The following is a 21,639-nucleotide window of genomic DNA, read 5'->3' as shown; positions in this document are numbered from 1 at the left end:
AGAGTTAAAACTCTTTAATGCCAACAGGTCCCAACAATAGGACCAATGAAGTAGTGAACTCACCTTGACAGGAGTTTTTGGAACGCTGTCAGACAACAGTTCTCTTTGGAGTTCTTGATGTTTAAGTCTTTTGAAACTACCTGAAATCTTGAGTTATACTGTACTTCAGATATCAGTTTTATTCTATTCTTTTGTGACCTATTTTGTGTTTTGTTTTTTGTTAACCCTTACCTTAAGATATTTTTTCACTGATTTTTTAGAGAGAGTGGGAGGGGGAGAGACAGAGAAACATCTTTGTGACCATGGCCAGGGATTGAGCCTGCAACCAAGGTACATGCCCTTGACCAAGTCGAACCTAGGCCCCTTCAGTCCTCAGTCTAACGCTCATCCACTGAGCCAAACTGGAGCCTGTGCTATCTACTTTAACCTGATTTATATAAACATGACACCACTGTTGGCAATTGCTGTATAACAAGCCACCTTAAAATTTAGTGGCTTAGCCCGACTGGTGTGGCTCAGTGGTTGAGGGTCGATCCATGAACCAGGAAGTCACAGTTCAATTCCCGGTCAGGACACATGCCTGGGTTGTGGGCTTGATCCTCAATAAGGTGAGTGCAAAAGGCAGCTGATCAATGATTCTCTCATCACCAAAAGGTTGTCAGTTGATTCCTTGTCAGGGCACATGCCTGGGTTGCAGGCTTGATCCCCAGTAGAGGGCGTGCAGGAGGCAGCTGATCGATGTTTCACTCTCACATCATATGGTTTCTCTCCGTCCCTCTCTCTCTAAAAATATCTGGGGGGAAAAAATAGTGGCTTAAAGCTCCATTTATTTTTACTTACTATACTAGTAGTTCAGCTGGGCAGTTCTCGTCTCCACCGAGTTCACATATACAAATGTAATCAGCTGCAGATGGGGTATACACAGCTCTATTGACCTAGGTGGGCTCTCACATTTGGGGCTCAGCAGACTGTAAGCTAAGGCACCTCAGCTCTTCTGTGCGCTCACTCTCTAGCAGGCTACCTAGGGCTTGTTCACTTGGGGTAGGCAGGGCTCCAAAGGAAGGAACAAAAGTGTACAAGGCACTTGCGGTGCAAGCATGGAACTGCTGCTTCTACCACAGTCCCAAAGCCCAGGCAGATTCTCAAGATGAGAAATAAATTCCAGGCTTGTGCAGGGACTGGACACAGGAAGAGGAATAATTGGAGCCATTTTTTTTCCAATCTGCAATAACTTTTCTTCTCTAGTTTGAGTTTCCCTCAGTCCTATCCAAAAATGACTCAAGCCTGGAAACATATCTTCTGTAATTGCCTCTGATCCTTACTGACCTGTATAACCTTGTGCCTCAGTTTCCTTTCTTTAAAATAAAGTTGCCCCTAGTCTAATAGCACTGAAATTCTTAGACTGAACCTGTCATTTGTGCTGGGCTGGGTGTCTAACGTTTTCACCAGAGTAGCCAGTGCAGACTTGCTTGTCTCTTATTAGGCCACTTTTTTTCCATATGCTAATTCTTTTTATCAAAATTATGTAAGTGCATTGTTTCAAAGCCATAACAAAGCATTTTTAAAAAATGCTTCTACTGCCTTCTCTCCCATTTCCCCTCACCCGAGGCAGTTGCTTTTAGGTGGTTATTTTGTCATTTCTCTCTAAATAAAATGCTAATAACACCCTTAAAGATCTTTGGTTTTGACTTTACCTCTTGACTTCTCACTATGGATGAAAATATAGCTTCTTTCCTTAGCAAAGTATAACATAAAACGTTGTATGCCTCCCTGTGTCCAGCACTCCATTATGGTTCTTGATGGTTCCAGGCCCATTCTCTTGTACATCCCTTTTCAGATTAAACCACCCTTTTTCTCATCTGAAATCAAGTTGACTTACAGCTTTCCCAAGGAGTATTTAAAAACAAAAACATTAACTCAGAAATATCTGTAACTGGTAGAACTTGGTAGAGTTATTTTTCTAAACATTGAGTTTTCTAGTAATTCTTGCCAAAATGAGGATGCATCCTTGCTACCCCTCAGTGTTTGATGAGATCAGTAACGTACAGCCCCAAACTTTCCCATCCTCTTCATTACAATGAACCTCCTCAGTCATTACTGAAGAACGCAGATTAACACACTAAATATCCAAAACTTAAAATGTGATTGTGTATATCAAGATACATTATAATTGGTGATTAGGAAATATGGCTGAATTAAGAAGAAACCAATTAATGAGGCACCTTCTCATAGATTTGATTTTAGATTTTTTACCTTAGAGAGCAATCAACTGGAACATAAAAGATTTAGAACACTTTTTAAAATAGTAGTCTGATGAGAGTGATTTGGTAAGAACCCAGTGTGTGTGTGTATAAAATTTATAGTCAGGTCTTTATTTAAGAATCTCATCTGCCAACATAGCGTTTTCCACCAACACGGGGAGCAGAAACCTTCACAGGCTTCCCAATCTTTTGCTTAGGTGCTGCCTTTGTGGGAGCCTTAGCAGCAGCCATTGCTGTCTTTTTAGATGCTTGCTTAGCCTTTTTTGCTTCCTTGGCAGCCCTGCTGGCTTGTTCTCGCTGAGCTTTCCTAACTTTAGGCTTCTGGTTCCTCTTGGCCATTTTATCAGCAAGAGATGCACCAGTGATGGCCCTCTGGACTTTGACTGCACGGCGGGTTCTTTTCTTTTGAATTTCTTCCGACTGTCCCTTTTTGTACTTTCTTCTGGAGAGGACAGTCCAGTTTATCTGCCGAGGGTTCCTCTTGGAAAGGAATGCTGAGCAGCATTTTGCATTATGAAACTGGAAAACCTTCCCGTAGGTCTTGGCATAGCGCCGCCCGTGTCCGGGGTAGATCTTGTACCCACTGAAGCAGCAGAGCTCGACATTCATGGCTGTGGCCGCCGGAGAGCAGGAAAGAGGGTGAAAAGCCCCAGTGTATTTTTAATTATAAAAATACTCATGGTACAAAAAAATGATAAACCATCAGGGTCATCATCTAATCATCTGGCCCCATCCCCCAGAGAGAACTATCAATTTCTTATAAATTCTTCCAGAAATGTTCTACATACCTTTTAAATATTTGGGTAGGCTCAGATAACAGGAGAAAATTAAGTATTCTAGGATGCTATTTAGCACTGAGTTAGCCACTATGTGACATGAAGAGGCCTGTATTTTGACAGGTAATTCACATGGTTCATACTATGTCTTTATTCTACTGGAAATTACGAGGCTGGAAGATTTCTGTAAGTGGCTTTATAGGACAGAAAGAAAACGTGTGTTCCCAGAATCTTTAGTTATTGGAAGCAGAGACTTATATTTCAATTTAGGTAATGCTTACATTACAGAGTGGTGACGAACTTTGTAAAGCTAGCTCATTTTAGTGACAACTACATCTCCTCCTTACATGTATGTACAATTAGGTAGACTTACTGATGGTAGCTATTGATTTTATTAGTTACCTCTTTTTAATATTAAAGAAGCCATACTATGTCCCTACAAGAAAACCATGGATTCTGAGCTTCTCTTGTGACTCAGTTTAGCATTCAAACTGGTTATCTTTCCTATTCTCCCTTTAGCAACATGGGGATGGTTTGAAGACCCTCAGTCATATTAGACTATTCTTTCTCTTCCTAAAGCTTTATTATTTCTCCAAATATGGAAATTCATTTCTCACCGAAAGGATCCATCATTCTAAAGTGACCTAGCCTCAGAAAGTGAAAATCGCCACCAAGTAATGTAAGCATGACCTAACTTAGGAGACTCCCTTCCATACTTAAGAAGCTGGGAATACAAGCACATTATCTTCCTGCATTCACTACAGAATGCCATTTTTACCACCTTGTATTCACCACCTTGTATTCTACTTTGTACCAGTTGCCCAAATTACTGTGTCCCTAATGCCATAGTTTTTGATAACACTTTTAATGATCATAGTGAACAAATTGTTAACGAGTGAACCACTTTAGAGGCCCATGGTACACTTATTTGAACGTTCCTGGGAGCAAGTAAGGCTGTGAAATTTGAGCCCACTAAGTAGAAAGCACGTCACTTTCAAGTTGTATTCAATAGTCTGCTCTATCTGTGGCTGGAATTATTACAGATGGCAGAACTTTTGAGACCCTATTTCCATTGTAACAAAGATAGTTCTAGTTCTCATCCTCTTTAGTAGGTTCCTCATTTTACCATTTCAAACATCTTACAAATTTGAGTTTTAAATGAAGGTTTGGGGGTTCTTCATTTGGCTATATTTTTTATCACCATTCTTCGTAATGTTCTTTGGATAATCGCAGAGTTATTTCAAACAGTACTAGGTGAAATGGATGTGATAGTCCAACTACTGAATGAAATGAACCAGAAGTAATGTTATCTAAAATATTCACGGAACAAAATTGAGCACTTAAGATTTTTTGCCCAACTTTGATTTCATCAAACCTTCCTAGGCCAACTTTGTTGGTTGTAGTTAAATGGAAACAGCTCTAAATTAATTTTATTCATGTTCAGGATAAGACAGCTGATAGCAGTCAGCTAGGTAATGGTCATAGAAAACTGTGTGTTGGCCCCAGTAAGAATTAGTGCTAAAATTTCAGGCAGGCCACAGACTGGATCCTGGATACCCAAATTCCAAAAGAACTATTATCTATTCTGTGAAGACAATGTATGTGGAGTATGAAACCTAATGTCAAGGAACTTTACTAATAAGATTATTCTTTTTGCCCTAGCCGGTTTGGCTTACTGGATAGAGCATCGGCCTGTGGACTGAAGGGTCCCAGGTTCGATTCTGGTCAAGGGCACACCCAGTAGGGGGCATGCAGGAGGCAACCGATCAATGATTCTCTCTAATCATTGATGTTTCTATCTCTCTCTCCCTCTCCCCTCCTCTCTGAAATCAATAAAAATATATTACAAAAAAAAGATTATTCTTTTCTAGTGTAATGGCCTGTTCTTTGATGGTATTTTCAACAGATTCGAATGTGCTCATTATCAGTGGCTGCTGCTAGAAAGGATTGTGGGAGGGAGACAGGGATTTTTAATTTATCCTTGTTTATTCTACCAGGTTTTTTTGTCACATAAAAAAAGGGAAATTGGCCCACCCAGCGTGGTTCAGTGGTTTAGTGTAGACCTATGAACCAGAAGGCTGTGGTTCCGGTCAGGGCACGTGCCCAGGTTGTGGGCTCAGTCCCCAGTAGGGGGCATGCAGAAGGCAGCTGATCAATGAGTCTATTTACTTAGCAACTACTATGTGCCAGAACAGGCACCAGACATACCTGTTTTAATACTTGAAAAAGGTACCATTATCTCATTTGCAGATGGAGAAACTAATGCTCAGCAAAGTAAAGCAATTTGTGCCAGAGTAAGAATTCAAATCTGGGTCTGTTGGACACTCTGGCCATAATTTTTCAATTATATTTCAATTCCTTTTTCTATAAAAAGGTTAAGACCGAGATCACAACAGGCAATGATAGAAAACTGTCAATTATAAAGGTGACCTACTGGTTATATATAACTTGTATGTCCATGACAGCATTACAGCTGTGCTACTTCCGCAAAAGATTATAAAACATGTCATGTTTATCTTCATACAGGGTATTCACTAAACCACCTGAAAATGTGGAAGAAACCAGCTCTAAGTTTCCTGTTTTTATCAAATATGCTCCTTGCCCTCTATACTGGTTTAGTTCATCAAAGAGGTACTCTTGATGTCATGACTCATATTCAAGAACTCGGATACAACAACAATCTCAATAAATCTGCAGCTTCAGTATTTGTAATGATGCCTTGCCACTCTACTCCTTTTTATAGGTAATAAAAGTTACTCCACTACATGCAATCATTACAATTTAGATTTAAGTAATCAGATTCAAATGTAATATAAATTTTATATAGATTATTTGCTGGTATTCTTAGTAAAGAAATCATCACTGACTTTATCACAAATCTTTGTGATACATATATCTTATATATATACAATTTTAATCTCAAAACATTGGCTTCTAGTCCAGATTTACTGCTGGACGACTGTCCTGGTCTTAAACCAGTCTTTTTAAACTCTGGATATCAGTTGTCTCCCTTGTAAAAGTTAGCGAATTCGATTAGATGATATCCTAATTCTTGAATTAGTGTTTCTGGAAATATAACAATGACATTGTCTTAACTCTGCAGGACATTTAAAGACATACGTTTAGCCCAATGCGTGTTATTTCAGGAAGGTGTACTAGTTACTAACTGCCTAATTGTACAAGGGCAAACAGCTTTTCTGCAGGAAATTCTACACCTATTTAACTTAATCTTAATCTGGCTTTAAACAATCTTAATTTTCCATGTGCACAGTCAACTTATCAATGTTATCTTTTTAAGGTAATTTGTCATTTTTTAATACTCTACTTATATCAACCATTTATACACAATTTGGCAAATTAGGATTACCTAGCGAAAGTGCACAGGTTAGATGTAAGACCCAAATATCCCTTCAACTTCAGCTTCCCCTACTATATAAGGAAGACTAAAGGTGAAAGAGGGACATTCACCGCCCTCCCTGCTCACATTAGTGGCAACACTGCAGAGAACACGCATTCTAGAGATACCAAGTTGCTTTCCATACATGGTTGCGGTGTTTGATGTCATCAACTTCTCATCAGAGGCTTTTTCAAAGTACACAATGCAGTAAAAAAACTCTGATGTCTACTTTGGAATATAAGGCTGCCAGCTGTTTCTGCTTTGCCCATCTTCTCCAAAATTGAGTCATGAAGTATTAGGTCTTGTGTGAATTTACTTTGTATGCATTTCATAGATAAAATAAACCTCTATCATATATTTATTTTTCCTAAGGCAAAGTTATAAACATGCTTTTTGCATGGTTCAAGTAATTGGCATTAACTTGTCATAATTCATCAGTCCATCTTTTTTATACATTCTCTAGTCTTTCTAGGCCATAGTAAAACCATTACTTATTTGGATGTTAATCAGTGAACATACATTACTCTCTAATACTAACTCTTATAAAGGTGCTACTGCACAGGTACATGGTGTGAAAATCATATTCTCCAACTTTGAGAAAACTGCATTAAAGGCTTGCTTCTTCACCTAAATTGGAACCCAATATAGATTCAGATTTCACATTTTGTTACGTAAACACAATATATCTTAAGAGCAATTTGAAAACTTCCACAATAACTTTCTTTTCATAGCCATGTCCACCACCCACTTCCGATGAGATTTCTCCAATGTCCCCCAGACCTAACTGGAAAAAGTCAGTATCTTGATGAAGCAGATGTATTTTATCAAAATCCGTTAAGCTGGTTGTATAAAGAGTTTCACAACAATTCAACGTTGCCTACTTACTTGATCATTTTCAACGTTTTGGAAGAGGTAAGAAAACATGAAAAAAGGGAAAAACAGTACTTTTATTTCACCTGAAGTTTAGTAAATGCTCACGGAATTAGACAACATAATTTTTTATGGTCCTTTTTAACCCCTATAATTTTATAATTGGCCTTTTCCCTAGACAAAATCAGCTCCAGTTCTATGTATATTAAGGTATATACATTACTTACCATGATTTAAGAAACTGCATTGTTTTATTAAGTAGTGCAGGCGCAAATCAGAATAAGTCATTCTAAAATTCTTAAAACAGTACTGAGCAAAATGTAGCCTTTATTTACTTAAACATTTATTTCTAGGAAATCAGTGCTTTCCTAATTTCAAGAAACTATGAGAGAACTGCTACTTTCTTCCACACTCACTTGCCAGAGGGTCGGACCGGAAGTCACATATACATCTATGAACGGAAGTTAAAAGGGAAACTCTATAGAAGATGAAATTCTGAACTGTTTTTAGATCTTTCCCAGAGAAAAAGACACTGCTCAGTAAAAATATTCAGATGCTGCTTAAATACACTAGTAAACTCTGGGTAAGATTCATGGAACTAGCAAAACCCCTCTGAACTGCTCTACCAAATATTACTACTGAGGAAATGTACGAAAATGATCACAAAATATAAAATTGTATATTAATACAATGCCCAGATTTTAAATAAAGACCTTTAGTTTTCCTCATGTTGTAGTTTTATTGTTTCTTCCACAATATTCAGATGTGCAAGAAATTTCACAAGAGAACAAGTCAGCAAGCTCATAAGAAGGCAGCAAATTCTTCACAAGTCTACGGGCTCTTGAACCCACAAAAAGACAAGAAGCAAGAGTAAAATTATAAAATGTTAAAGAAGAAATTTCATCACAATGTACTTTTTTCAAGCTCAACTGCAAATTTCACACAAATATCAGTGTTAATTACACTTTGTCATGTATGACTTGAGCTTGCTTTAAGCTCATACACTGAAAGGAAGTCTCATTTCATGCACAGAACCTGTTGCATGCCTGGCTTCCTTAACAGAACTATAGTTGAACATTTCCAGTGCCAAAAAATATTCAGCAAAGCTACACAGGAAAATGCAGGTTAGTAAGCTTTTGCTTGATGCTTCTGAGTAATATAAAGTCATCGAACAGATACTTAGAAATGATAAAAAGACATTATCTTGATCATTTCATCCTAGTTTCAACACAAACATTGTAGAAAGCATCCGTATTTGCTAGTTTTCTAATTTAACTTAATCCTGATGGTCAATATTTAGGATCAAAAGGTAACTGCCCCAATTCTATTTCGACATTTGCCATGTGTCTTCCATTAGTGCGATCATATTTATGCCATTTACCTTCCCTCTTATAAGGTTGTGGCTGAGGATGCTTCTGCTCTTGTTTTCGATGTCTGGAGTTTTCAATATTTACCGTACGTTTCTTTTTATCTGGCCGACTGAAAGCAGTAAACACATTTTTCATCTATGTTAGAGTTAAACTTATTTAAACAAAAAACAATTTAAATGTTTTTCTCCACTAATCTATTACCTGAACACTGAGAAAGGGTGTTAAATTAATCTGAAGTATAATCATATATAACCATGCCAGATTCAGTCTACTTTTATCCTATAGAAAAAAACCACCCCAGAAATGTGACAATAAAATAATGAGATGTTTCCACTATTTTTCTTCCTTTCCTGAAAAAAATCAAGGCCTTCCCATTGGCTTCAACCCTCAGCAGAATTATGTTTATATACTAGTATCACTTACAAAACAAAATCTATTTTCCCTCTTACAGCTCAAGTTAACCCCTGTTTACATTTACTGGTTTCCTCTCTCTATAATCAGGCTCTGTCACAGTGTTACTCAACCAGTCCATAATGCCACCAGGCTTCTGTCACTACTTCCCTTGAAACAGTCCATAATGCCATGGCCACCCAATTCCCCATCCAAAAATCTAGTCTTTTTTTTTTTTTAAAGCGTCAACATACATATTCTTTTTGAGATCTTTGGATGTTCATGGTGCCACTCTCTGGTCTTGTCATTCTCAGCTTTCTTTTCCTACAACCCCTCATATGTTGGTGTTCCCCAGGAGTCTGATAAATACTTCCAGCCTAGACTACACACACAGTCTGGGCTAGACTAATGGCCAACTAATCCTCTCCTTTGAATGGCAATAGGTTCCTCCAAGCACAACTCATTTCCAACTCCCCTTTCTCAAAACCTTAACCCAGAAATCTGGAAATTGCTGCTTTCTACTTCTTTCACAAGAAACACCACTAATTTTACTATGTATTACTCAAATATCTCCCCCTTTCCATTCATGATTGTGTTGTTTTAAAAACCAACTTAGCTTCATCCTTTCCAATAAATCTCACAGGCTGCCAGTGATCCAAAATGCCATAAAGCACTTCCTTGAGCATAAAATGTGGCTCTTCATGTGAGCTAAATATTGTCTTCTGTTCATACCCCAGCACTATCTTGTCTCCCTAAAGTGGCATGTGGTCACATCTCCAAATACCTATCTGCTTTGCAAATTCATTTCTCCTTCAAAAGTCAGTTTTAAAAAGTTTAGTTACTGACTCTCTCAAAAGCTTGTGAGCTCCTCCACAGCAAGAATTGTTCATTTGTTTCCTCAGTGCAGCCTCACAGCGCTTTACTCATTATAAGCACTATTCACTGAATGACTAATGACACCAGTCTCATTATTTTACAGACACATTACTTTATTCAGATATATAGGGTGTCCCCCAAAAATGTATACACACTTTGAATGATTATAAAGATGGTGTTTATTAATATACAGTTCATTTAAAAAATTTAATTAAAAGAATCTACAGAAATGAATGGTTTTTGTCAATGCCTGTTTTCAAACTGATGACCATTCTGGTCCAGGCACTGCTGGTAACTCGAAGCAATGGAAAAGCAAACATCAAGAATCATTTTGTTCGTTATTTGTGTGCCCTCAATTCATCTGTTTTGTGCCGTAAACTTTATCTTTTATGTATCCTCATAAAAAAGCCTACTGGATAAATTTTATTTGTTCAAAGCTTAGTCTGGCTAAAAAGAAAGAAACATCAACTGAGCTATCAGCTGTTAAAGTATGTATACATGTTTTTTGGGACACTGTATCACTATCTCAAATGTAAAAAATAAAGCTAACATTTGAAGATTAGTTAAGTTTTATATTATTGAATATAAAGGCGATAAGCAAAAGATAGTTATTTTTAGAAGTTATGTACAAAGCACACACATTAGAACTCGTGGCTTGTCAAGTTTGCCTCTTTAATCATATCACTACAATAATTCTGTAATAAGTGTATTAAATATTGTAATTTAGTTGGCAAATGGAATAGACAAATGAAAATAAGTGGGACATCCAAATCATTACATGTGAGCCCTTCTGACTTCAGAAATTAATTTGAATCGTTCACTCCTAGCTTCCCAAAAGTGAGTAAATAAAAGATTAAAGGAAAATTTCACTTAGGATGATTACCTTTTCATATAGACTAAAATGAAAAGAAACAAAATAAGCTAACGAAACTATTTGCTTAAGTCAAACTGATTATATGAAATTTTCAGTTTGTAATAGCTATTAACTTGAAATTATATCTTTCAATTTAATTTATTCTAAATTCTCTGGCAATAAAGTACTTTTATAAATAGCACTATTTTTTTGTTGAAGTACTTTACAAATAGTAACATCCAAAAAACTTATCAAATAATAAAATGCTATCCAATCTATAAATGTTAAAAACTATTATAATAACATGGTGCTATGTAAACCGACCTGGGTCCATATGGAGGGGAAAAAGTGTGACCAAAGAAGTGTTTATATATATATCCATCCAACTTCTCAAACACTCCATCATTATCTACTTGATATTCCTTCATGTCTTTAAGATAATCTTTAACATCATTAACAAAGTCAGTGAAGAGCTTCTGATCATGTATAAAGATACCATGTATGAAAAACTTATTGATGAATTGATCAAGTTCTTTCCAGTGATGAAAACTATCCAGTTTCTCTAATAAGTACCTTTCAATTAACTGTCTAAACTCATCTATCCTTACAGGATTGGACACTTTCATATTAAAAAGGTTAATGGATTCCTGTTGAGCACATTCAAATACACCAGAACAAGACTTTCTGAAAGAATTATAATTTTCACTACAGCCATGTTCAGCACTGCATTTCTGTGAATTTGTACTTTTCCCAAATTCTTCAAAGTGAATTGGCTTTTCTTTCCTTCCCTCTCTTTGCATGGCAGGGCCTCTGTTATTCTGGTTTTGTGTACGAGCCTTATACTGTGGATGTAAGTATTCACTAAAAACTGTTGGTTTTTTAGCTGCTCCTTCTTTTGTACCACCAAATCTTTTATTGCCCTTTTCATCAAAGATATTCTTGGTGGTATCTTTAAAATGTCGGAAAGTGGATTTAACTGAATCTGAGAATTTTTTCAGATTTTCTTTTACAGCTTCTTTAGCCTGCTTAATTTTTTCTTTATGGTGCCTCACAAATTCTTTGGTAGAATTCTTCATGGCATCAAATGTTTCCTTAACTGAACCCAAAAATGTTTCTTTTGACTTATTTTTGGCCCTATAGTTTCCTCTGCTCCCTTTCTTTTTTCCATCAGTTTCTTGTTTTCCATTTTGATCTTTTGCCTCAATATACAGTCTTTCCCACAAATCAGAACGCTGCTGTTCAAAGGTGAGCTTCCGTTCCAGCTCAGTGAGTCTTTCCCGTAAGATTTCTACTTCCTTTTTTTCTGACAAAACATTGGGAGAATCTGGGTTGCCATCTGACTGCCTAGAGCTTAACTGCTGAAGTTCCACCCTTAAAGCCATGGTTTTTAGTCGTTCTCTCTCCAGTTCCCTCCTTAGCATCTTTGCTTCTGCCAATAAAGTCTCCCTTTGATTAAGGATGCTGCGTGTTTTCTGCTTTTCTTCTTTCAAAGACTGCTTAAGTTTCTGGTTTTCAGTACCTAATTCAGTACTTGTCCCTTTATCTTCCAATATTCTAATCTGTTCTCTTAGTTTCCTTAACTCTTCTTGTAATGAAGACAATGCTTTTTCTTCCTTCTCCAGAGATATTCTTAAATACTGATTTTCTGTATCAAGGCTCTTTTTTTGAGTTTCAAAGGACATCTTCTCTGCTTCAGTAAGGGTCCAACACTTTGCAAGGTTTTCCTTCAATGACTAAATTTTTGTGAAAGAGAAGAAAGAAAAATGGCAAGTGCTTTAAAAGCTGAATTTAAATCTTTAAGACATATAATTTTTAAAATCTTTATTGTTGAGAGTATTACAGATGCCCCTTTCTTCCCCCGTTTGCCTCCCTCCACCTGGATCCCGCCTCACCCCAGGCCTTCACCACCCTATTGTCTGTGTCCATGTGTTTCCCATAGTCATCTGAAATCCTTACCGGAGAAAAGGAAATAGGCCTCCTATCTGTTGACTACAGGATTCTAATCTCTCATGAGAAGGCTCCTAGAGAGAATGTAGGCAGGACTAAAGGCTTCTGTGATCCTTGTGTGAGGGAGATTATTTTTTATAAAAAAGTTAAAGTGAGAGATGACTTCACGCTTCAAAAAATTCTCTTTATATATACTGCACTCTCAGAAGGAAAAAAATTTCAATAATCTTTATCCTATTTGAAACACCCTAGTCCTATGCAAATTAACATCTCTAAAGTTCTGATAAATCATGTAATTTCTCTTGCCCTTAAAAGTACAGAATGAATCTTGCTAACATTTATAACTAATTCTCCCAAATTCAAATAATCTGAAAAACTGATCAGATTAGCTATAAAATTCCAAGGTCAGCACCCTTGATTTAAAAAAAACTCATATTCACTGGGCCAGCATGGCTCAGTGGTTCAGCATCAACCTGGGAACCAGGAGGCACAGTTCGATTCCTAGTTGCAAGCTCAATCCCCAGTGTGGGGCGTGCAGGAGGCAGCCAATCAATGGTTCTCTCTCATCATTGATGTTTCTATCTCTCTCCCCCTCTCCCTTCCTCTCAAATAAATTAAAAAATATATTTTAATATATATGTCCTTTAAGAGAATGACAGTATTTTCCACTTGAAAAATAACTACCTGAAGTGGATATTTCACTGTCTGGCTTATGAATCTTCAGAGAACAAATTAAAATGTAAAGTTTCATTATAATCATATCTTTAAATGCATAGGCAGAGGCAGCCACAGAATGACTAGAAGGCACAACATTCCTTATCCAGTAAACTGTATATTCTTGAATTAAGTGACTGGGAAGTAGATCCTTAGCAGGTCCTCCATGAAGATCTTCAAAATTCAAACCACATTTAACAACTAGAGACAAAAGCTCTACAAGAACTAACTCAGTAAAGATGTATGCAGGGCAGGTCTCCTAAAAGCCAGTGGCCTAGGGAACCAAAAACCATAATGGTGAAAGAAAATGGCTACTCTTAAAAATATCCTCTGACCAAGGTAGGGAAAACTACACTATTTACAATTAACTTTAGTAGTCCTTCCCTGAAATATATAATTCAAATGTTAAGTGGGATTCTGTCTTCAGAAGAAATATAATCATAACCCTTTATGGGATACATACATAAATTAAGTATAAAGGAAATTTGGGGAAATTGAAAAAAAAAGGAACAGTTTATTTTCCTAACCTGATTTTATCTATAATCCCTACACCCTTCCCAGGAAAGAACTAAACAGGAGAACAGCTATTCTGCTGGTCCTCATTAAACCACAAATGTGTTAGGTAACTGGACAAAATGAATAGCACAGTCCTGCTGGAGTTAGGTGAGTTTTAGGAAAATATAACATGCTATTTCTTCCATTAGAACTAACAAGAAACCTTAAAGGAAAAAAACTGGCTGATTATTTTCTTTGATCAAGGGAAGGGTTTAAGATACAAACACTCCTCTTTCTCACTGAATGAAAATGTTTTGCTCAGGTCTGTAAAAATAAAGTTAATAAAAATGTTATATATGTAATATCAATTTAAGATAGGTTAATTGTAATATAAGTGATTAGGACTAACATCTTCGAAGTCAGAATTAAGCTCTGCCAGTTGCTAGCCCTGGGAAAGTTACTTAGCTTTTTTGAATCTCTTTCTAGTCTTTGAAGTGAAGCTAACACTTGCTTAATTCAAATGGTAGTGATGAGAAATGAGAAATATTGTATGTGAGGTACTCACAAAAGTGAAAGACACAAAAAGTATTCAACCAACACTTATTAATATTATTATTGATTTACCAATCTATACTATAACTATATCTGAATAGCATATTAATTATGGACTAACAATTTTTATAAAATGTACTAGAGGCCCAGTGCACGAATGCACTGGTCGGGTTCAGCCAGCAGGCTGGCTGGGATGGGGGGCTGATCAGGGGCAGTGCTAGGGTTGCCCGCTGGGGGGCGGGGCCGACTGGGGCAAAGGGCCGAGGGCGTTCTGGTAGGTCCACTGTTTGGTCAATTTGCATATTACCCTTTTATTATATAGGATTAGTAGTACACACCTTATAATCTGTAACAGAGACTTGTTTCTGGTCACATTGGGAAAGATAGTCCTTCATGTCAATCAATTCATCTTCATGTATCTTTCTGATTAACTGTTGACGTTTCTGAATCTGAAATGTGCCTAAAAATGAACATTTTTATTAGAGATATATAACATATTATAATTACCAATATTTTGAAACATAAGAAAACACTTAATCTGCATATATTTAACTAATCAAGATAGGATCATTTCCTTTAAAATAACAGCACTTCGGTTCTATAAACATTCTCAATATTTAATAAACAAAGAATGAATAAGTAAAATCTCATGCTGTCATTCATCGAATCGTGATAGATGAATGTTAATATAACAGATCAAGCCAAATAGGTTAATATATTTTTTGTTTTATTTCTCATATACCAGGGACATTTAGGCAGTTCACAATCCTTTTGATTAAAACAAGCAGCCCACATTACCCTAACAAAGAAAACAATTTATGTAATGTTTTTATCTTACTCTATAAAGGCACTCAGGTCTGGTTTTGGGGTTTGTTTGTTTTTATAATTAAAAGTCACAATTTTGCTACTAAGTGCCAGACGTTGTGCTTTGACTCATATTTCTTCCAAGCTAATGAAAGTGTGTGAAGATGCCCACTGGGCACTGCACAAAATATGGAACGTTTTACAAATCTGAGTGCCATCCTTGCATAGGGGCCATGCTAATCTCCTCTGTACTGTTCCAATTTTAGTATACGTGCTGCCAAAGTGAGCACTCAGGCCTGTTGGTTATGAGGGCTCTCTGAAGTACATCAATTACTGCACTCCCCCATAAAGAGAAAGAAAGCATGAAGTCTATTGACAGGTTATAAGGAAAAACAAAATTTTATATTTTTTCTTACTATATTTTACCTAAGTAATATAAAACAAACCCAAAAGGTATAACAAGGAAAATAACTGGCTGTGATTATCTACCATTCTCAAAGCCCAAATCTTTTAAGACTGCACTGGTTAGGTCTGTACTGAAGTATCACTATCCCTATCCCAGCAGTGATAAAGGGATCTTAAACCAACTAGGATGCTATCTATTTTTACCTTAAAAATATAAAATGTTAATTTGCAAAGACATGCATTTCCACATGCTGATACATGCTTCATGCATGAGAAAAAAACACCACGAAATAAAAAATAAGGCAAAACGCGTTTGGCAATATTATATCTACTGAGTGGCACAGCATTGTGTAAAGATATCACAGAGTTTTGTAATGAAAGGATGTAATGACAGTTTAGTATTTCTTCTCTTTTATAAATTAATTTTTAGTTTCTTCAATACATCTTGAAAAACACTAAAAACTTTTGCCAAATTAGACAACTGTTACCAAGTAACAGCTGATACTCTGTTAGGATTCACATCCTTTCTTTAAATTTTCTAATTTATAAAAGCATGGCAAATTTGTTTCAGTGTTACTCAAAAGAATCTCAGATTTTTAAAATGGTTGAAATAAATACATCTGTAATTCCCAGAGTGAAAATCTTTCTTTTCAAACTTCTAATAGGATGAATTCCTTCGCTCATTGGAAAATAACCTAAAACTATGTATTGATATCTGATTTGGCAGTACTAATACATAGCATAGGTTTGATGACTGTCTTTATGTGGACTTTTTCAACCTATTAGGTTTTTGGTTTTTTCCCAAAAGTGAGGTGGAAGCCACTCCCTGAAGTTTTGGTCCTCACCCCATACATACACATCTTCAGCTGCCTAACTATAAAGTGTTACTGCTCCAAGTATAATCTTTGGCCTTCTGATACAAGCCTATTTATCTTAATCTTACTAACCCATAGTCAGTTTTTGCTGTCACTGCTGTTAAGACTTCTCTACCAATCTCAACAAAACTTCCAGCCGCCTGTTGGGCACAATTTTGGGGACAACTTCATAAAAATAAAATAAATTAAAACTTTAACTGTTGCCCTAAACCATTCTAAAGTTGGGTAAAAACAAACCAAAGTGGCTCACCATCTATTTATTTATCACCTAATAAAACTGTTCCCTATTAACACCCCCACCTCCAAAAGTAAAGCAGTAGCATACTTACTGCAATTTAAAAAACAAACCACCAATATCTCAATTTCCTAGCTCAAAGTTGTCTTTTCCATTACTAGTTCAATGTCCCTTATTTCACCAACCTTTTTTCCATATGCACTATCATTATAATTAAGGCCCTGGTCACTGAATATCTAAGTTAAAAAACTTTCTGAATGACTGTTTTAATTTTTCCCATATCATTTTTCTTTCCTACACTTTTTCTCTAAAATTACTGCAATCATTTCACTCTATAAATCAAACTCTCCTACCAAGTTCCAAGATGTTTTACAATATAACAGCATCCCACAGAGTCCAACCTTACACTCCGTTATTTCTAAATATCAATTCTGCTCTAGTCCAGGCAGACTGCTTCCAAACCCGGCAAGTTTACTTTTAAGTTATCAGACTCTCCATTGCAGGAATGTTCCACTTTCCCTCCACTTTGCATAAGCATAATTAAGACCAAACACACCTCAAATCCTACCATCTCCAGGATGACTCAGTAAGTGTAGCATTTGAGCTATAATTTGTCTGTTCTGCATAATGTGGCACCTACTTATATTCTATTATGTTGTTGTTCAAGAGCTGGGCAGCCTACCAATACTTAAAGCAACTTCATGAGAAAACTGAATCAACTGACTTTCACTAATGATTTAGAATATGGATAGCTTATGAACAAAGAAAAGTAAGGAAGATAGGTGCATCATATATGAAGATTTTTCTTTAAACCTCTATAAGCAGTTTCAGAACCTTAAGCAGTAGCAAATACCTGTAAGTACATTATTTTACTATCCTCAGTCAAACTACTTTTCTCTTCCTTCCAGGATAGGTCTGAAACTCCAAAATTATATAGAGCCAAAGTTGGTGAATGTTTTGAGTGGCTCTCTTAGTAGTATGTTTTTGTTAAATGATTATCAAACAACCCAGCTGGTGTGGCTCAGTGGCTGAGTGTCAATTTATGAACCACGAGGTCATGGTTCCTTCTAGTCAGGGAACATGCCTGGGTTGTGTGCTCGATCCCCAGTAGGGGGCATGCAGGAGGCAGTCGGTTAATGATTCTCATTATTGATGTTTCTCTCTCTCTCTCTCTTTCTCTCTCTCTCTCTCTCTCTCTCTCTCTCTCTCTCTCTCTCTCTCGGCTATCAATAAATATGTATTTTTTAAAAAATGATTATAAAGAAAATGATTATGGTATACAATGACTGACTTCATGGTGCATGAGAAATTCAAACTGGCTCTGAAGTCAACTCTAAAGAGCTCTTAAAGTGTTGAGATCAGTGACAGAATTTTTAAAAAATGTGATGTAGTTTAAATAGTGATCTTGAAAAAGTAATAATTATTCAGGTAAGTTTTTGTATGTTCATTGAGCCAGTCTCATTACTATATAAACCTTCTTCATATTATGTTACTCAGTCTTTTCATATTCTGAAAATTTAATTTCAAGAAGTACAGGAAAATGTTTTAGTAAATATAATTATCAAAGTAAATTTTACAAATGACCCAACTCGTAAATAATGGTAATAATTTCTGAATTTTGAAAGCACTTCTCTCTAACTTGGTCTTTCTACAAAATACTTAAAAGTTCATGCAATTGGTGAGGTTTTAATGGAATCTGGATTAACATTAAATTACTAATTTTATTTTTAGTAGAAAAAAAGATTAAGATAAGACCTTCTCTTTTGTTACCTCCAGGTTTACCTGTAGGGGGAAAAAATCATGCTCAAAAAATAAAATATATTCAAACATTTGCTCCAGCTAGATAATAAAAAAGTTAAGTCAAATCTCATCACAACAAATTTCAAGGAAGGACACAAATTATAGTTTTCAGTAATAAATTCAAGCAGGAGTGTAATTACTTATTTTTATTAATATAAAGTTAAATACAAGAAGAAACACATTTTACTGACTCTGACTTAAAACAAGTATTGACTGTCTTCAGTAAGTTACCTCACATTCTACTACATTGAATAATGTATTTTTTCCACAAATCAACATGGAGTATTTCTTCAATCTTTATATAAGAAACACATTGGTAGAAGGAATTAACAAAACAGGGATACTTCAGAAAGTTAAACTGTGGATTATGTAGTAAAAAAAAATCCTAAAAGTAGTTAATATAAGGCAAACTAAAATTTGTTAACAAGATCTAAGACATTTGTTTTGATTCTAATATAGCAGAGTTGACTGTTCAGTTCTCACTCTCAGCTTTGTGCAAATTCGTATATCTATACATATAAAAGCCAGCGACCAGAATGCAGTAACGACCGGAACAACCAGTTGCTATGATGCCCAGAGTGTTCAGTGCGCTTGCCCGATTGGGGGCGGGGCCAGCTAGCCAACCTCCTGCAGCGCCTCCCCCCAGCCAGCCCCGCCCCCTATGGGCCCTCACCACCCCAATCAGCCCACAGCCTCTCCCTGCCCCCCAGCCAGCCCCGCCCCCAATGGGCCCTCACCACCCCAATCAACCCACAGCCTCTACCTCCCCCCAGGCAGATCCACCCCCAATCAGCCCCTCCCACTCCGATCAGGGGCAGGGCTGGTTGGCCAACCACCCGCAGCCCCTCCTCCTGGCTGGTCCAGTCCACAATCACCCCCCACTGGCCAATTGCCCATGGCCCTTCCCCCTAGTCGGCCCAGCCCTGATAGGGCCCCAATTGGGGCCGGGCCAGCCAGACCCTACCCATGCAGGAATTCATGCACTGGGCCTCTAGTACCTTAAATAGGATTTCATATTTGGCCTAACCAATGTGACTCAGTGGTTGAGCACTGACCCATGAACCAAGAGGTCACGATTGGATTCCAGGTCAGGGCACATGCCTGGGTTGTGGGCTGGATCCCCAATAGGGGGCATGCAGGAGGCAGCCGATCAGTGATTCTCTCTCATTACTGATGTTTCTATCTCTCCTTCTCCCTTCCTCTCTCTGAAATCAATAAATTACATATTAAAATATTGATGGGAAAAAAGATTCAGTGGTTGGGCTCCCAAATGAAAAATAACACCACATGGAAGTCCTTCCTCTTTTTACCCAAGAGACTTTCACAGGTTTTTCATTAAGATAATCAATGTACATAAACACTAACAAGGTTAACAGTGAGCAGAGTATACTATAATGCTAAACTACAAAACTACAAATGTTAACAAGGTAGGCGAGGGTGGGGGTAAGGAGGAGAGATCAATTGAAGGACTTGTATGCATGTATATAAATCTAACCAATGGATACAGACACCGGGGGGTGGGGGGCAATGGGGGGCTAAGGACACATAATACTTTAATCAATAAAGAAAAAAATACATATATATATATATGGCTTGAGTGAAACCTGAAGGCAAGAACAAAAAACAAAAACAAAAAACCTGAAGGCAGAAATAATGAGCATCAATTATTGACATTTCAATTGTAACTATTTCTACTGGGATTTAGATAATCCTCCTAATAAAGTCAGAGTTCAAACTACTTTAATTGTGGTTCTAAAATAAACAATTTACCTCATTGTAAGCATTTCAGATTTTTAATCTTCTAATCTTTTCCTTATAAAAAAAATACATGCCAATAATCCTTACATTTCTTAAATAAATACTGCTTACTTTAAGTAAAAATAGCTTTGTCATTAAATATATGAGCTTTCCTCACTCTTAGTAAGTGTCTCTACCCTAAGCCATCAGTTTGTTTAACAAATTTTCAATTACTTACCATAGAAATGTCCAAATCCCATGCTGATTGCAATCACCAGAGCAAGTATAACACACTTATTGAGGCCACTACTGAAATGGCGTTTACCCAGCTCCTTAGAGGGTTCAGTTTCTTGGTCAGCGAGCAGTCGTTCTTCAGATTCTGAACTAGAAATAGTTTTCTTCCTAGCACGGCGGCGTCTAAAGGCAGGACTGGGCTGATGGCTGGTTTCATCACTACTTGATTTGTCGTCACTTGGCTGAGATGAAAATACTATTTTAAAAAAAGATAAATATTTAAAATTTTTATAAAAGTTTCCCTGGTATATATGATTTAGAATAATTAATGCCATCCCTACATGCTTTTTTTACATAAGACAGCCAAAAACAAAACAACACAACATGAACTCAAGTTTTCAAGGTTATGAACATAATGCCAAAACAGAAAATATTTCAACTGTGATACACAAGAATCTGTTAATCATATTCTGTGCCTTTGAAGGTCTAGCTGTTTTATTGTTAAACCTCTCTTATAGTTTATACCATCAGAACATTCATTCTCATAGTCTATTAAATTTATTTGATAGTAGAGCTATAAACAAATACTATTTCTAGAAGAAACGAAAAAAACACCCTGTATCTCTTCCATTTCAATTTAAGCTCAACTGTTTAAGGGACACAGGGACATATACAAGCAGTTCCTTGGTGTTTTTCTAGTTTCACTTCCATTCTATGAGTCCATAATCAAGGTTCAGAGCACTCTAGTTAAACACAGATTTCCAGAAGTCAGATGAGCCCTTCCCTTCAACTGCCACTCTTACTAGAAGGCTATTAATTTCACCCTTCTAGTAAATATGTCAGCATGAGGAAGTGACACAACAGCTATCTCCGATATTAAGGACTAATCTGGTGCTGCTCCTTTATGAAAAGAATAGTAAACCATAACTTAAAAAAATTCACAAGAAATCACAAGTCCTGAAAACATATACACCAGAAAAATTATCTTCAGTTTTTCATATGTATAATTTACTAACATGGTTTTATATTATCAAAAAATTGTATGTTG

The 21,639-nt window shown here is 36.6% G+C and overlaps 2 protein-coding genes across 6 annotated transcripts in view; one reads left to right on the top strand and one right to left on the bottom strand.

Moving 5' to 3' along the window:
* Positions 1–8,032, top strand: part of PIGB (phosphatidylinositol glycan anchor biosynthesis class B) — a 29,221-nt gene extending 21,189 nt beyond the window's left edge. The window contains exons 10-12 of the mRNA XM_015564746.1: positions 5,564–5,780; positions 7,166–7,346; positions 7,658–8,032. Of these exons, the coding sequence (XP_015420232.1) occupies positions 5,564–5,780; positions 7,166–7,346; positions 7,658–7,795 (536 nt within the window). The 3' untranslated portion in view covers positions 7,796–8,032. The remainder of the gene's footprint in view (positions 1–5,563; positions 5,781–7,165; positions 7,347–7,657) is intronic.
* Positions 2,358–21,639, bottom strand: part of CCPG1 (cell cycle progression 1) — a 51,982-nt gene continuing 32,700 nt past the window's right edge. For 3 of the 5 annotated variants that reach the window (XM_006764954.2, XM_015564744.1, XM_015564743.1), the window contains 4 exons: positions 20,596–20,847; positions 14,840–14,961; positions 11,118–12,526; positions 7,603–8,783 (listed from right to left, as the gene is read on the bottom strand). In XM_006764954.2, the coding sequence (XP_006765017.1) occupies positions 8,594–8,783; positions 11,118–12,526; positions 14,840–14,961; positions 20,596–20,847 (1,973 nt within the window). In that variant the 3' untranslated portion in view covers positions 7,603–8,593. Of the gene's footprint in view, positions 2,873–7,602; positions 8,784–11,117; positions 12,527–14,839; positions 14,962–20,595; positions 20,848–21,639 lie in introns of those variants that run through there. The other 2 variants (XM_015564745.1, XM_006764953.2) reach the window with 2 other exon arrangements.

The sequence above is a fragment of the Myotis davidii genome, unplaced genomic scaffold (assembly GCF_000327345.1).
Source record: "Myotis davidii unplaced genomic scaffold, ASM32734v1 scaffold1421, whole genome shotgun sequence".
NCBI classification, from domain to species: domain Eukaryota; kingdom Metazoa; phylum Chordata; class Mammalia; order Chiroptera; family Vespertilionidae; genus Myotis; species Myotis davidii.
The sequence above is the reverse complement of the archived record's forward strand: the minus strand, read 5'-3'. Positions and strand labels throughout refer to the sequence as shown.